General features: G+C 39.2%; 1 protein-coding gene across 1 annotated transcript in view; it reads right to left on the bottom strand.

Annotated features, from left to right (window-relative positions):
- Nucleotides 1–9,730, bottom strand: part of wwox (WW domain containing oxidoreductase) — a 142,235-nt gene extending 132,505 nt beyond the window's left edge. The window contains exons 1-4 of the mRNA XM_082540323.1: nucleotides 9,425–9,730; nucleotides 6,362–6,426; nucleotides 6,032–6,089; nucleotides 5,761–5,930 (exon numbers count right to left, since the gene is read on the bottom strand). Of these exons, the coding sequence (XP_082396449.1) occupies nucleotides 5,761–5,930; nucleotides 6,032–6,089; nucleotides 6,362–6,426; nucleotides 9,425–9,669 (538 nt within the window). The 5' untranslated portion in view covers nucleotides 9,670–9,730. The remainder of the gene's footprint in view (nucleotides 1–5,760; nucleotides 5,931–6,031; nucleotides 6,090–6,361; nucleotides 6,427–9,424) is intronic.
- Nucleotides 9,731–13,235: the final 3,505 nt, after the last annotated feature.

Consider the following 13,235-nt stretch of genomic DNA (forward strand, 5'->3'; position numbering starts at 1 on the left):
TAAGCGCCATCTATTTCACTTTTCAACATAACTGTGATATACATAAACAGATATTCATATTCTATATTTCACACATTTTATTCTATTTTTCACAGTGAGGTGAATTCCTTAGTTAAAAAAAAGAAAAAGTAGTATTTGATAAACAACAGAAAAATTATTTGACTGTCAACTAATTATTTGAGCTCTAGTCCAAATATTAGTCCAAAACAAATCTTTAACCTCCTAGAACCTGGCGTCCACATACGTGGACATCACATTTTGGGTTATTTAGACCAAAATACTCAATTTTGCTCTACAAGGGCCTGATATCCACTTACAAAGACATTATACTGCTTTTGTTCTATCAAAATTGTAAATGAATATCCTCATATGTGGCTCTCATTTTTCTCAGACACAAAAATTAGGTAAAAAGAAAAAAAAAATCTGGTAATTCTTTGTTTTTACATTCATCGGGTCCCAATCAGCCCAAATATCAAAGAGAAATTAAAAATGCATGCCGTGAAACAGTTCGGGTCTTAGGAGGTTAATATATGCATGTGTATCTAAGAAAGCAAAGAGTGGCCGGATTTGAGAGACATCTTCAAACTCCTGACCATCTCTGATGTGATGAGTGCACCTGTTCCTGCGGTTACCGTGTATTTCTTGCCCAAGAAGTGAAGAAGGGGACAACTCCCCCGCTCTTTCTGACTTTTAAGATCCCCTCTAATTCCCCTCCATTAGTCCAAGAGGAGGGAGATGTCACCCCAAAAGTGGAATGTATGGTTAGTAATTACAGCCCAAGGTTGAGCTGTTCCAGGTGAGAGCACTGGAGTGGTTCTATTACCCCTCCCTATCCCCTCCTGGCTCCCCCACCACCCCCACTACCACCTCACCAGCCATGCAGCCCTATCTAGCACCCGCCTACCCACCCACCCAGCCACCAACCCCCCTTTTCTTTCTCTGACCCTCTGTGTCAACCTCCAACTCCCAACACAATCTTTCATCATGGCCTCACAACACACTGGACACCCCTGGTCCTCCAGCAGTCAGCCTCACAGAGCGAGGAAGGAGGACAGTACAGCTGATAAACACATAGCGCACCAAATCACAAACGTGTACAATGATAAACACAAACCCCAGAGGCCTGCTCATGCACACATAGCTGCTGAGCATTAGGGCTATTTTCATCACTGTCATCAAAATCCCCCCTGCATTCCCCCGTCATGTAACTTTCATCCCCCTCATCATGTGCAGACTGTAAACTCGATAGGTCTATAAACTACTTGACTACACACAATAACCCAATGCCCCTTCATTTTATTTTACCTACAGCCTTTAAGCACATATATGTATTCCATCCTCTCTTTCTCTAACCACTTCAGTTCCATTATATTAGAGCTGTAATCATTATTGAACCCTGCTAGCCTCCAGCATTATACTCTCTGCACGTTACACCAGTTTGGGTCTGCATAGCAAATTTCATCTAAGGTTAATAAAGTTGAATAATTTGACTAACCAACCGGAACTGCTTCTTATTACGTAGCCAATAAACACATTCATCAGTGAGAACATGAAATGCCCGATGAAAAAATAAAAAATAAAACTTCCCTTTGATTTCCTCGGCGGTTCAGTTCACAAGTTGATACGGAGAAGGCAGCGCAGGACACTGGCCGGCCATTCACCCGGTGGACACACACACACACACACAATGAAGACTTAATATAAACACAGATGCACTCTGGATGTCATCTAAACCACACGTAGTCACTGAGAGATGCTCAGAGACAAAAAAACACACACACACACACACACACACACACACAGACGCCACACACCATCCTCACCAGGAACATCTTTTTATCCATCTAATTCCTCCCACTATGAATAATGCATTTCCCTCCTTACTGAGGCTTGGGTTTAACGCATCGCTGCACGGGTCTTTAAGGAGGTCCTTATTCATAAACAGTAGTGCAGTAAATACCAGAGCTTTGCAACCAATTTAATGGCAGTTATGCTTAACAAATCTGCCTCAATCTAATGATCAGCCACAAAGCTAGGCTATGGGTTTAATCTGCACACAGAGGCTCCCGCAGCTCTGCGACTCACTGAATATGCTTAGGGATCTCTCCATCCAGAGAGAGGAGAGCACCAGCCTGACACTTAATCCTCACAACACAACACTGGGATCAACACAACTATGGAACATTGTTAGTCTTTCATGAATAAGAATAACATTGAAAGTCCTAAAACACTGCAGAGACAATGCATAGAGAGACTAAAACATTACGAAGCGCTCCTTTTTTAAATCCATGCTATTCCCCGTCTGGACATCCTAAGTCTTTTCTGCTTCTTATTCCTACATTGACCCTGCGCCTTAACAAGAAGACCACGCGGAATTTAGTGCATGCATTTAGACTGAGTAAAGCTTTGCAACTGTATGCACTGCTCAACAGCAAGACTCTCCACAGAAGGTGCAAAAAGTTCAGATATGAAACACGTCAACACTGAAAAGCAGAATAAATAAAAACTTAATTTCAAACTCATAATTTCACTTACTGAATAAAAAATTATAATCTGTGAGAACTTTTTGAAAAATAAAGAGATCTGCATAAGTAAAAACCACACTTGAATAAGTGTTTTCTTTCTTTTGTGCACCACACATGCTGAGCTGGACTAATTTAAAAAAAAAAGCAGGACCATTTGAGTTGAGTAAGACAGGAGGCGGATATATTATTTCTGACCACTATTAAACATATGTCAACAAGTCACCTGAGAGACTGATGACCCTCCCCAGGTATTTGGACACATAAATGTCCATAAAAACAGTTCCCAAAGGAGCTGTCACTGGGTAAATAAGACCACGTGTCCTGAGAGGGAAAATAGAAATACATTTTTGTGCAATGTTGTGCAGTTTTATATTTAAAAAGCAAGTATCCTCATTCTGAACCCAGTGGGGGCTAGAGACATCAGGACAATGGCCCTTTAAGGACAACTGTTCCATGGACCCCTGGCCAGTAAATAACCTGAGAGTTAGTTGATAGGGGCGAATTAGAGCCAGAGCAGTACTGTGTAATGGGGATGGATAGGAGGCTCAGGCTTGGGTCAAAGCCGCTTAGGAATCAATGCAGAGGTACAGGTGTACAACCACAGGTCTATACGAGTAAGAAAACCTTTAAAAAGAAGGAGGAGGGAGGGAGACGGAGACGAGCGGAGGGGGGGAAACAAACTACAATCATTCATTTCCATTATCACAATTAAAAATTGCCATTCGGGTTGGTACTGGTTTTTAATTTACAAAAGAAAGCAGAGAGAGGAAGACTAATGTTGTAAAGCGAGCGCAGTGATCACACTGGCAAGACAAACTGCATCACTGTCTCGCCTCCCAGCACTATTGCAGTGGAGCTTGAAGACTGGTCACAAAAACAGGAGGCGGTAATATTTCATGCATAAATAATGTTATATATGTGGTTTTCATGTTTATGTGCATTTGAAACTAAATTAAAATATTTTAATGTAAATTTTTGGAATTAATTAATATCCTACCATTACTAATAAAAATGTCACATTTCCTGTGGAGGAATTAAGCACTACAGGAATTGGAAATAGCCTTGACACTTGGATTAAAACACTACTGATGCCATTAAAATGCTAAGTGGGTCCAACCAATTGGCATAACCACATTTCACTAAAGGAATGTCAAAGGAGTACATGAGAAGTAGCAATTACTATTAGAATACTGTTAATTATAGCTGCTGCATATTTAATATGAGCAAAACAAAGGTTATGTTAATATGGGTTCTAATAAGTGTTCATGCACTATATAGTGTCAGTGTATTACCACTACTTGATGCAGTCTTTTGTGAAAAACTGCATTTTTTCCAGCATTTTTTTTTATTAAATATATCACAACAAATGTTGAATGAGGATTATCTTTTTCATTATATAGTGTTTTTTTTTAATTAAGGAAAAAATAAGTACATGTAAAACAGCTAATATGATAACATTTTTTAATATCAATAGCATGCACATCACAGACCTCCTGTGCCCTCTTGTGGAGAAAGCTATTAGTAATTTTCTCCATTCATCCTATACAATTATCGCTCAGGCCAAATATCGGATGTATTTTAGAACTAATCCTCTATCCGCGTCTAGTGAAAGCAATACATTTGGAATGAGAGGCTTATGCACTTTTAACCTCTGATGCCTACAGTCGTTCTGCAGCCATACATCTTCACGTTTTCTTTATTTTGATAATTATCCTTTAGTATCTGACTCACACTACACTTTGTTCTGGTAATCATAGGCATTCCCATTTTAATGTTGGCGTTTTTCAGTTCATTACACTTGTTCTGGGTACAGATTTTCTGCATTTCACATGTTCATGTGCATTTTCCTTTGACAGATTTCATAGTAAAATTATTACTTTTTTAACTATATGTAGAAGTAATCCTAACCCAAAACATTTAAAAATAATAATTTCTTGCTAATAATGTTTTGATGGATGTCAGTTATATTTTTAATTGATGTTTGTTGTGAGTCTTTTAATTCAGAGACAAAGAAAAAGAAAAATAGGTTGAACAGATCTTGGTTTAGTGACGGTCACAGGTTTAATGGAAATACAGTCATCAGAGGTCATTTGATACAAGCCAATTATTATTATTATTATTATTATTATTATTAAGTGCTGAAACTGCCTATTGATCAGCTAACGAGTGTCTATTGTGTGTGGCAAGAATCTGAACCTCTTGAGACCTGAGCTATTTTTAATTTCCCCTAAATTTGGGGCATTAGCTGGACCCAGTAAGTATAAAAACTAAGCATCATCTTTGAACAGAAACTCTTTTAATTAAGAAAAAAACTGTATGCCCTCATACGGGTGCAATGGGTTTATATTACAGAGAAACACAATAAAGTCACCATTGTTTAAAAAAACGTATAAAACACTTTTTAAGTATAAAGTGCAGTGTCCACATGAGGACGCACAGTCCCAGGAAACTAAACAATAAATCATTTTCATTTGTGTTACTTTTTAAAAACTGTGTTCTCTTAATGTGTGTAAAGATAAAAGACAGAAGAACATCAGGGTCAGGCAGGCATTTAAGTTCACAAGCTTCTTCCCTCAGTGAAGGTCCCCAGGCTGCTGTAAATCTATGTAATACAGTGCTGCCTTGCTACATCTCATATCACACACATACACAGATACACAGAGTCACACACTCCCACACACAGTGCAATTACATTGCAGGGACTTTCGTTGGGACAAAGAATTTGAATATAAAGACAATTAACAATTTTATGTTTATTTGATTTTCCTCATGCTGTCATTATCTATCTCGAACAAAGAAGCGAGTCTGAACAAATGGCCAGGACTTGTGCTAATTTAAACTAAAGGAAAGAGGAAATAAATTTGTTTCCAGACCATTATATAGTGAGCCATGCATTTGCTGGGTACAAATGGACACCATTCATTACAGTTAACAATGACATCCAATTCAGCCCTGCTAATGAACTTCAATACAGTCATGTTCGGTATTAAGGAGTGATTTGTTGAGTCTAAGTGTATCATTTTGGAGGCTAATGTTGATGAATGCCCCGTTGTGAAGAGATGGGGACATGCAAGGAGTAGAGACGGTCTTGGCAAGCACCCTTCTGTTATAGCATAATACCATATCACCACCTAGTGGTGTCATCACAGAAACACACATTACTGCAGATTGATGGTTCCAACTTTTCAGAACGTTTGTCAGACAAAAGAAAAAGATAAATAAACATTAAGCTCACCAATGCCCACATTGCCTCCGGTAATGAGGACAACCTTGTCAGAGAGGTCACGACCCTGCAGGATCTCGAGAGCAGCAGTGTTTCCATCGTACCGCTTCGGCTTCACCACCACATCCTCTACTGTAAATGCATGACGTGGATCAAAATATGTGCTCCGCTTGTTAATGTGACTGAAAATGACAGAGGAAAGCAGGAATGAAAGCAGCAACGTAGTTTTATTGCAGTCAAACATTTCCACAAATATAAGGGGTTTGATCATAAGTCTTCTTACTCAATGTAAATTATCTGTCCTTTTTCATCAGTTTCCTGCTCCCAACCATATGGTAAGTCTGTAGAAAAAGACAGAGATTTATTATTCTTTAATAGAAAAAGTTTGTAAAAAAAAAAAAAAAAGTGTATATACATTTCAAGCCAAAACTGAATTCTATGTCCTGTTTCATTAATTTTTTAACTGACTGCTTAGCTACTGGCCACTGCATAAAAGTTGTGTGGTTGACAATACTCCAAATAACCAAGTCCAAGTTAGAGAAATATCAAATAATCTCAGCTTTGCATACATGTGAACAATTCTCCAGGGAAAACACAAGTGAGTAAAGCAAACCTCCAGCACAACGTTTCTTCTTTCCTGTCTTGGGGTGTTCCCACTGTGTCTTCATCTCATCATGACTGTTGGCACAAACAGAGATTAAGAGTGAATGAAAAAAAATAATTTTCTTTACAATATACAGCTGTGGTCAATAGTGTATTTACACTCATCATGGGCATGAATGTCATGGAAATTTAGGGATTTTAATTATTTCTTTGAACTATTTTTTTTCCAGGGTGGACTAATTATACAGTATGCATCTTTAATGCCTTTTTATATACAGGATGTATATCCTTTGCCAAAGTCTGGAAATAGACCCAAACTGTTACCCTCAATGAGATAAAATTTGTTAGAATAATCAGGACCAACCCAGGAACCACCAAGTCAAGTCAAGTCATCTTTATTTATATAGCACATTTAAAAGACATCAAGTGTCGGCCAAAGTGCTGAACAGAGGGATAATATAATAAAAAGAATTAAAATAGATAAGATGAAAATATTATAGAAACCTTGTGAGACATCCATATATGTTTGTAAAAAATATGTGTACATGCAAATATGCACATACATATACAAAAATGTACACATTCACACACAAGCACACATACGTGAACATAAAATACATGTATACGTGTATACACATGCAAACACAAAGACTAAAGCATGCCATGTACTGGAACCTGCTGGTACACCAGCATCACTGTCCACAGTGAAGTGAGTTTTACATCACCGTGGCCCAAGAGGGTGCCAACCAAGAAAGAAGCCACTGCTCCAGAATCGATAAGCCAATTGCCTTCTGGATAAAAGAGACAAAGATTGAGCGTTTTGATCACAATGACCAGAGGTATATTTTGAGCAGTAAATGTGGTGCTTTTAAACCTGAGAGCACTGTACCAGCTGTCACGCATGGTAGTGGTAGTATCATGTTCTGGGGCAGTTTTTTTGCCAATGGTGCTGGTACAGAGGTTGGATAAACTCATCAGGAAGGTTCTGCGATGTCCCCTGGACCCAGTGCAGGTGGTGGGAGACAGAAGGAGTCTGGCCAAAATAACATCTCTGATGGTCAGCGTCTCCCACCCCATGCATGTAAATGTTGCTGAACTGCAGAGCTCCTTCAGTGACAGACTGCTGCATAGGGCTGTCGATATAACGATATATATCGGATTATGATATAAAAACATCTATGTTTCATTTTACGCTATTGTTTGTTTCGTGGTGTCGCAAAATACACTGTTTACATATTTTTTCATCGTTTTGATGGTCACTGTAGTGGCTATATTAATTTCTTAAAGTTCTCTCTTTCTCTTATATTTTATATAACCACACTTCAGACGGACAAGCGCCTGCTTTTATGCGTTGTCGTTAGCAACAACCACGGTAACAGCATCGCGCGTCCGCTTGTTTATGTTCCACATAAACCTTTCACAATAAAGCTCAAGATCCTGTTGAGACTTTTCAAAATAACCTGAATCACGTGAAAGAGCAGATTGTTTACGGATGAGAATTAAAAAAGAGCCGCCAGGTGCTAAAAAATAAACCTTAGAATAAAACGTTAGAACAGGCTTTTCCCCGCAGCACGCCGTGTAATAAATACTCACAAAGAAAACGGCGGCCGTTACAACTTATGTCTAAAAATGTATAGTTTCATGCATTGGTTAAAACACTCGACTCCAGCTACATGACGCGCAGCTGGAAACACTTCCCGCAAGACGAGCTGCCCGAGATTCACAGAATTTACAGAAAATGTTACATTTGTGTGATTTATATCGTTATTTTTTTTATAGAATTCTTATATCGGGATATGAGATTTTGGTCATATCGCACAGCCCTACTGCTGCATCCTAGATGCATGAAGGAGCATTTCTGCAGGTCCTCCCTCCCTACAGCTGTCAGATTGTACAATCAAAACTGCTCCCAACAAACATAGAAGTTTACATCAGCGCTGTAACTTGCACTATTTTATCAACCGATTCACACTACAACCTGGGTTTGCCTCTCATCTGTAATTAAATTAATTACATTAATTTAATTTTAACAACTGTACAGTACTCTGTTTTTGGTCAACTATTGTCCTTGATGTAAATATGTAAAAAAAAAAAATGTATAGGGCCTATATGTGTTTTTCTTGCTGCTGTTACAACAAAATTTCCCCTTTTGGGACAATTAAAGGATTGTTCTATTCTATTTTACACTCCACAAAGTGGACTGAATAATGAAGAAATACTAAATCCAAATTTTTCAACTTCATGTCAAACCAGCCATTGCTCCCAAACACATCAAAACGTGTTTTTTTAAGAGATAAACCAGGCTAACACTAAGGCTCTAGAATGACATTCCCAAAGCCTGACCACTAATCTACTTAAAATTTGTAGACTATGTTTAAAAGCCAGGTCTGTGCAAGGAAGCTAACCAATTTAAATGAACTCTACCAATTCTGCCAAGAAGAGTGGTCAAGTATCCAGACAGGATCTTGTTGACAGCTACCAAAAGTATTGAGCTGTTACTTGCTAAGTTTTATATATTGAACATATTTGAACCAGGAAGTAGATTTTTGACCTTGTGTGGATTTGAGAAAATCCTAAATAAATTCAAACAGTTCAAAGAAATCAGCAAAAGCCCCACATTGACTCCATGACTCCTTATGTCCAAGATGAGTGGAGATTCTGGTCGATATTGTCATGATAGCATCACAGCATCAGACAGTTGCTATAGATTTTTCAGCTGCACATCCAAAATGTACATTTCTAATGCATTATCCCATTACTGAGGAGGGTTGTGATTTGATATTTCAGCGTAAGTTTACAGCATGGCAGCTAGTGGATAGTGACACTACAGCAGGATAATTCGAGATGACAAACTCACAGACTTATCAAAGACTAACAACAATTAGCACAAACCCTACAGTGAAATAAGGACGGCACACTTTATAACACAGACTTTACAGTGTAGCTAGCAGGCTGTGTTAGCCAGGTGCTAATAGAAATGGCATGGCCCTGATGTCAGTAAGTGTTAGGACTTATACTTATACTCATACACAGACATGCTTGCTGATAGCGTTAATGGTGAGATCTCACTTACTTTGCATAGTAGACCCAACCATCTTTAGTAGACCTCTCCTCCCATCCAGGTGGTAACTCATCCTCACTATCTGTATCGTCCATACCGGCGTACTTCAGAGCTGCCATAGCTTCCAGTGAATGACGAAAATCAGAGAGAAATATCTGCTCTGGAGAATGAATGCAGATGTCAGAGAGCGCAGAAACACGGACACGGCGATCTTCCAGCACTTCCGCAACAACACGATGACGACTGCCGAACTGCATTTTGGGACATTGAGGCGGTAGACCATATGCTGAAGGATCCGGCTTTTTGTGATTCAAATGTTTCCGAAAAAAAGATGGCAGCCAGAAGCCAGAACTAAGTCGAAATTTCGAGTTACTGTCTCAAGTTTAATATCGTTGGGGTTTGTTTTTTTCATAAGCTTAAAGGCTTTATGTTAGAGAACACTGGCTGGGTTTTCTCTCAGCCTTTGATCTGGGTATATAAATTTTAAAGCTAGTAGGAGAATAATGTTGGGAGATGTTGGAAGTGGGCAGATAGAGCTGCTGATTTATGTAATCAGATAACTCAGGCCCACTGAGTTATCTACACAGCTAAAGTTTTCTGATTTTTTTTTTAATCTCCTCCAAATCCTTTTATTCTACACTAATTAATCACCTTTCCTGTCATAACTACGCTTCTGTACACTTTTCAGACATCTATCAACCAAAGAGGTCACCATGCAGTTGGGCATGTTTTACCAGTTTTACCTTTCCTGTCTATTGTAATAGAAAAGTAGCCTACAGACTATCCAAGAGGGCCAGAGGAAATCTGAACAGATGACAGCCCTAAACCTATTGGGGACAAAGGTAGCATTAAACCACCTCATTAACTAGTCAACACAGTGGAATGACACGTAACAACTAACAAAAGCGAATTAGTTAGAGCTATTCCGCCTCTAAATGTTCACATGTTTAAATAAAAACAATAAATGAGATATAAACAGGTTTCAGATATAGTTAAATTAAAATAAATTAGTTGTGTTCTGTGTTTTTTTTCCATGCCTTGAAATTCGACAACTGCCAATGTGACCTAACCAGTACAGCTGTTCCCATCAGCTCAGTAGCTCTTTTGTATGCAAAATCTGTGGCCGTCTCTTGCTTCTCTTATTCCTGCCACTTGATCTGCCTGTTGTGTCTGTTAACCAGTTTGTGCACTTGTTACATGTGTCTTGTCCATCTGCAGAGTCTGTGTTTTCCATAGAATGGCTGCGAAATTTCTGTGGAATAGCGCACTGTTGAACTGATAATAAAAATGTAAAACAGCACAATAATCACAGTGATGTACTGAACTGTGGGATGACGTAATCTAATTTCATAAAGGATGATCCAGTACATCTTATACAAAAGGAGATAAAGAAAAGGAAACACTAAAACACTTGATCCCTAAAGGATTTAGCGGGACTGTGCCTCAAAGTCTGTGGATATGGAGATAGGGATTAGGCCATATAGACTCAGAACAGGTTTCAATATGTTTTGGTCAAGCTCTGGTGCCACTCCAACAACAGCACCAAGAGCAACAATTAGGATTTATAAGGAGCTATTGGCAGGGAAAGAGAGATTTTGTATGCTCATTGCATGAAACGCTGCAGTTTGGAAGGAGGCCTGTGTTGCCCTAGCCCAGACTGCACCACCCAAAGAATGTCTTGAAAACAGTTCCAGGCAGCCTGCCTCTAACAAAGATTCAGGTCAGAAAATGTGGTTGTTCTCAAATCAAATCAAATCAAATCACTTTTATTGTCACATCACATGTGCAGGCACACTTCTCTGATAATATCTAGATGAAACTTCCCAGGACCATTTTAAGAGACCATCACCCATCTTTCAGTGTTTCCCAGTTAAAACATAGATCATGTAGTGCACTGTTCCCTGTTTCCAAATCCTTCCACCTGATTGTTTCATAATTTGCCTTCACTGTCCAATGTCGGATGTGCACTGCCACAGCCACTACTCAGTGGAAGGGGTAGTGACCATGGCCAACTTATCTTAGTTGCCAGCCAGTCATTGCCATCTTCAGCATCATTCACTAATGTGTTTCCCCCTGCTCTATATTCAAAATTGTTTGTCCGATAAATCCACACAGCCACACTCCTATCTGTATACTCTCTGCTCCACTCAGCCACTTGGTTATTCACTCCCCATTGCTTTCCGCCTTCCACCTCCCAGAGAACTTGATAGGTTTGTAGCTTAAACTTATTCGCTGGAACGTTGAAGACAATTTAATTACACAGCAAAAGCAAGACACGAGTAGGCAAAGTTCTTTATGTTTCTCGTGCACGGGAGAGAACTGGACAAACGCCGTCCCTTCACTTGACCCCAGTTGCTCTCGTCCGCTCCCCCGTAACACTGCTCTTTTATTGAGGTTACATAAATATAAATAGGATCTTTAACATATGACGTCTTCATACACACAAAGAGTACCTTTGCCTGTGCGTTGTGTAAGTATGTGTGTGTGTGTGTGTGTGTGGGGGGGGGGGGGGGGGCGGTGTCAGTGTGTGACCCCATAAACGACTTCCCTGAACCTGCTGGTCTGGAAGTCCAGCAGTTCATCTAAACAAAAGGCACTTAGACATAGACAGATATACGTGTGTTTGCTATACCATATATCAGTAAGAGCAGATATAACCTCTCTCCTGACCTTAAGTTGTGTGTGCATGCCAGAGTGCTCTGGGAGGCACACAGAGTTTCCACAGACTACTAAGGATCAAACCTCTACCAACATGACATTGATTATTAAACTCTAAGCATATATGAGTAGATATTTCTAAGCATAAATGACAATCCACTATACAAACCTGACAGAACTCCTACTCCCTCTCGCACCTACTCCATTACATTCTCCTCCTTAAAATAAAAATAAAAATAAAAAATTTAATGAAACCTTTCTCTTGAACAGATTTTGTGCTCTCCATTCAAACCATTGAAACTATTAAAAGTTATTTAGTCTTCTTTCGATTGCTTCATTTGAAGGTCACCACAGCATATTGTCTGCCTCCATCTAACCCTAGCCTTGGCATCCTCCTCTTTCACTCTCCTCTATCTGTTAACCTCTTGCATGTCCTCCTTCACTAGATTCGTGAATCTTTGTGGTTTTCTGGTTTTCCTCCTGCCTTGCCTACTCCAACATAGCCCCCATCCCTCCTCTGTGCATCCCAAACCACGTCAGCCTTGATTCTCTAGCTTTGTCTCCAAACTGCTCCACCTGAGCTGTCCCTCTGATGTACTCATTTCTAATTATGTCCATTCTAGTCAGTGAAGACCTTAACATCTTAAGCTCTGTCACCTCCAGCTCAGGCTTGTATCTTTTTGTCAGTGCCACTGTCTCCTAACCATACACCATGGTAGGTCTCACTACCATCTTGTAAACTGTCCCTTTCAGTCTTACTACGATTTTCTGTCACAAATCACTCCTGACACTCATCTTCACTGACGTCATCGTGCTTGCTGCCTTATGCTCACCATGCTTGTGTGCTGTTCATTGCTTTGGATGCTTTACTTCAGATATTGAACAAATGTTGCATGATGCAAGAAAAAGGTATATTCCTTATAATGACCTAGTTTTTAGTCTGTTTGAGCTAGCTTTTATAATGAAGTACTGTTAATAATAATATTTTTTAGCTTTTTCAACAGTATTTTGTTAGGATTGGGGGAGGCAATATCAATATTGATTTTGACTATTGAGCTTCACAAAATAAATGTTACTGTATTGTAAAATCAATATTGTGATACTTTGCTTGGTGATACAGTATCAATACAGAGACAGTAAATATTGATATTGATATGATGCAACC

Source organism: Aulonocara stuartgranti (assembly GCF_965226115.1).
Source record: "Aulonocara stuartgranti genome assembly, chromosome: 7".
Classification (NCBI taxonomy): Eukaryota; Metazoa; Chordata; class Actinopteri; order Cichliformes; family Cichlidae; genus Aulonocara; species Aulonocara stuartgranti.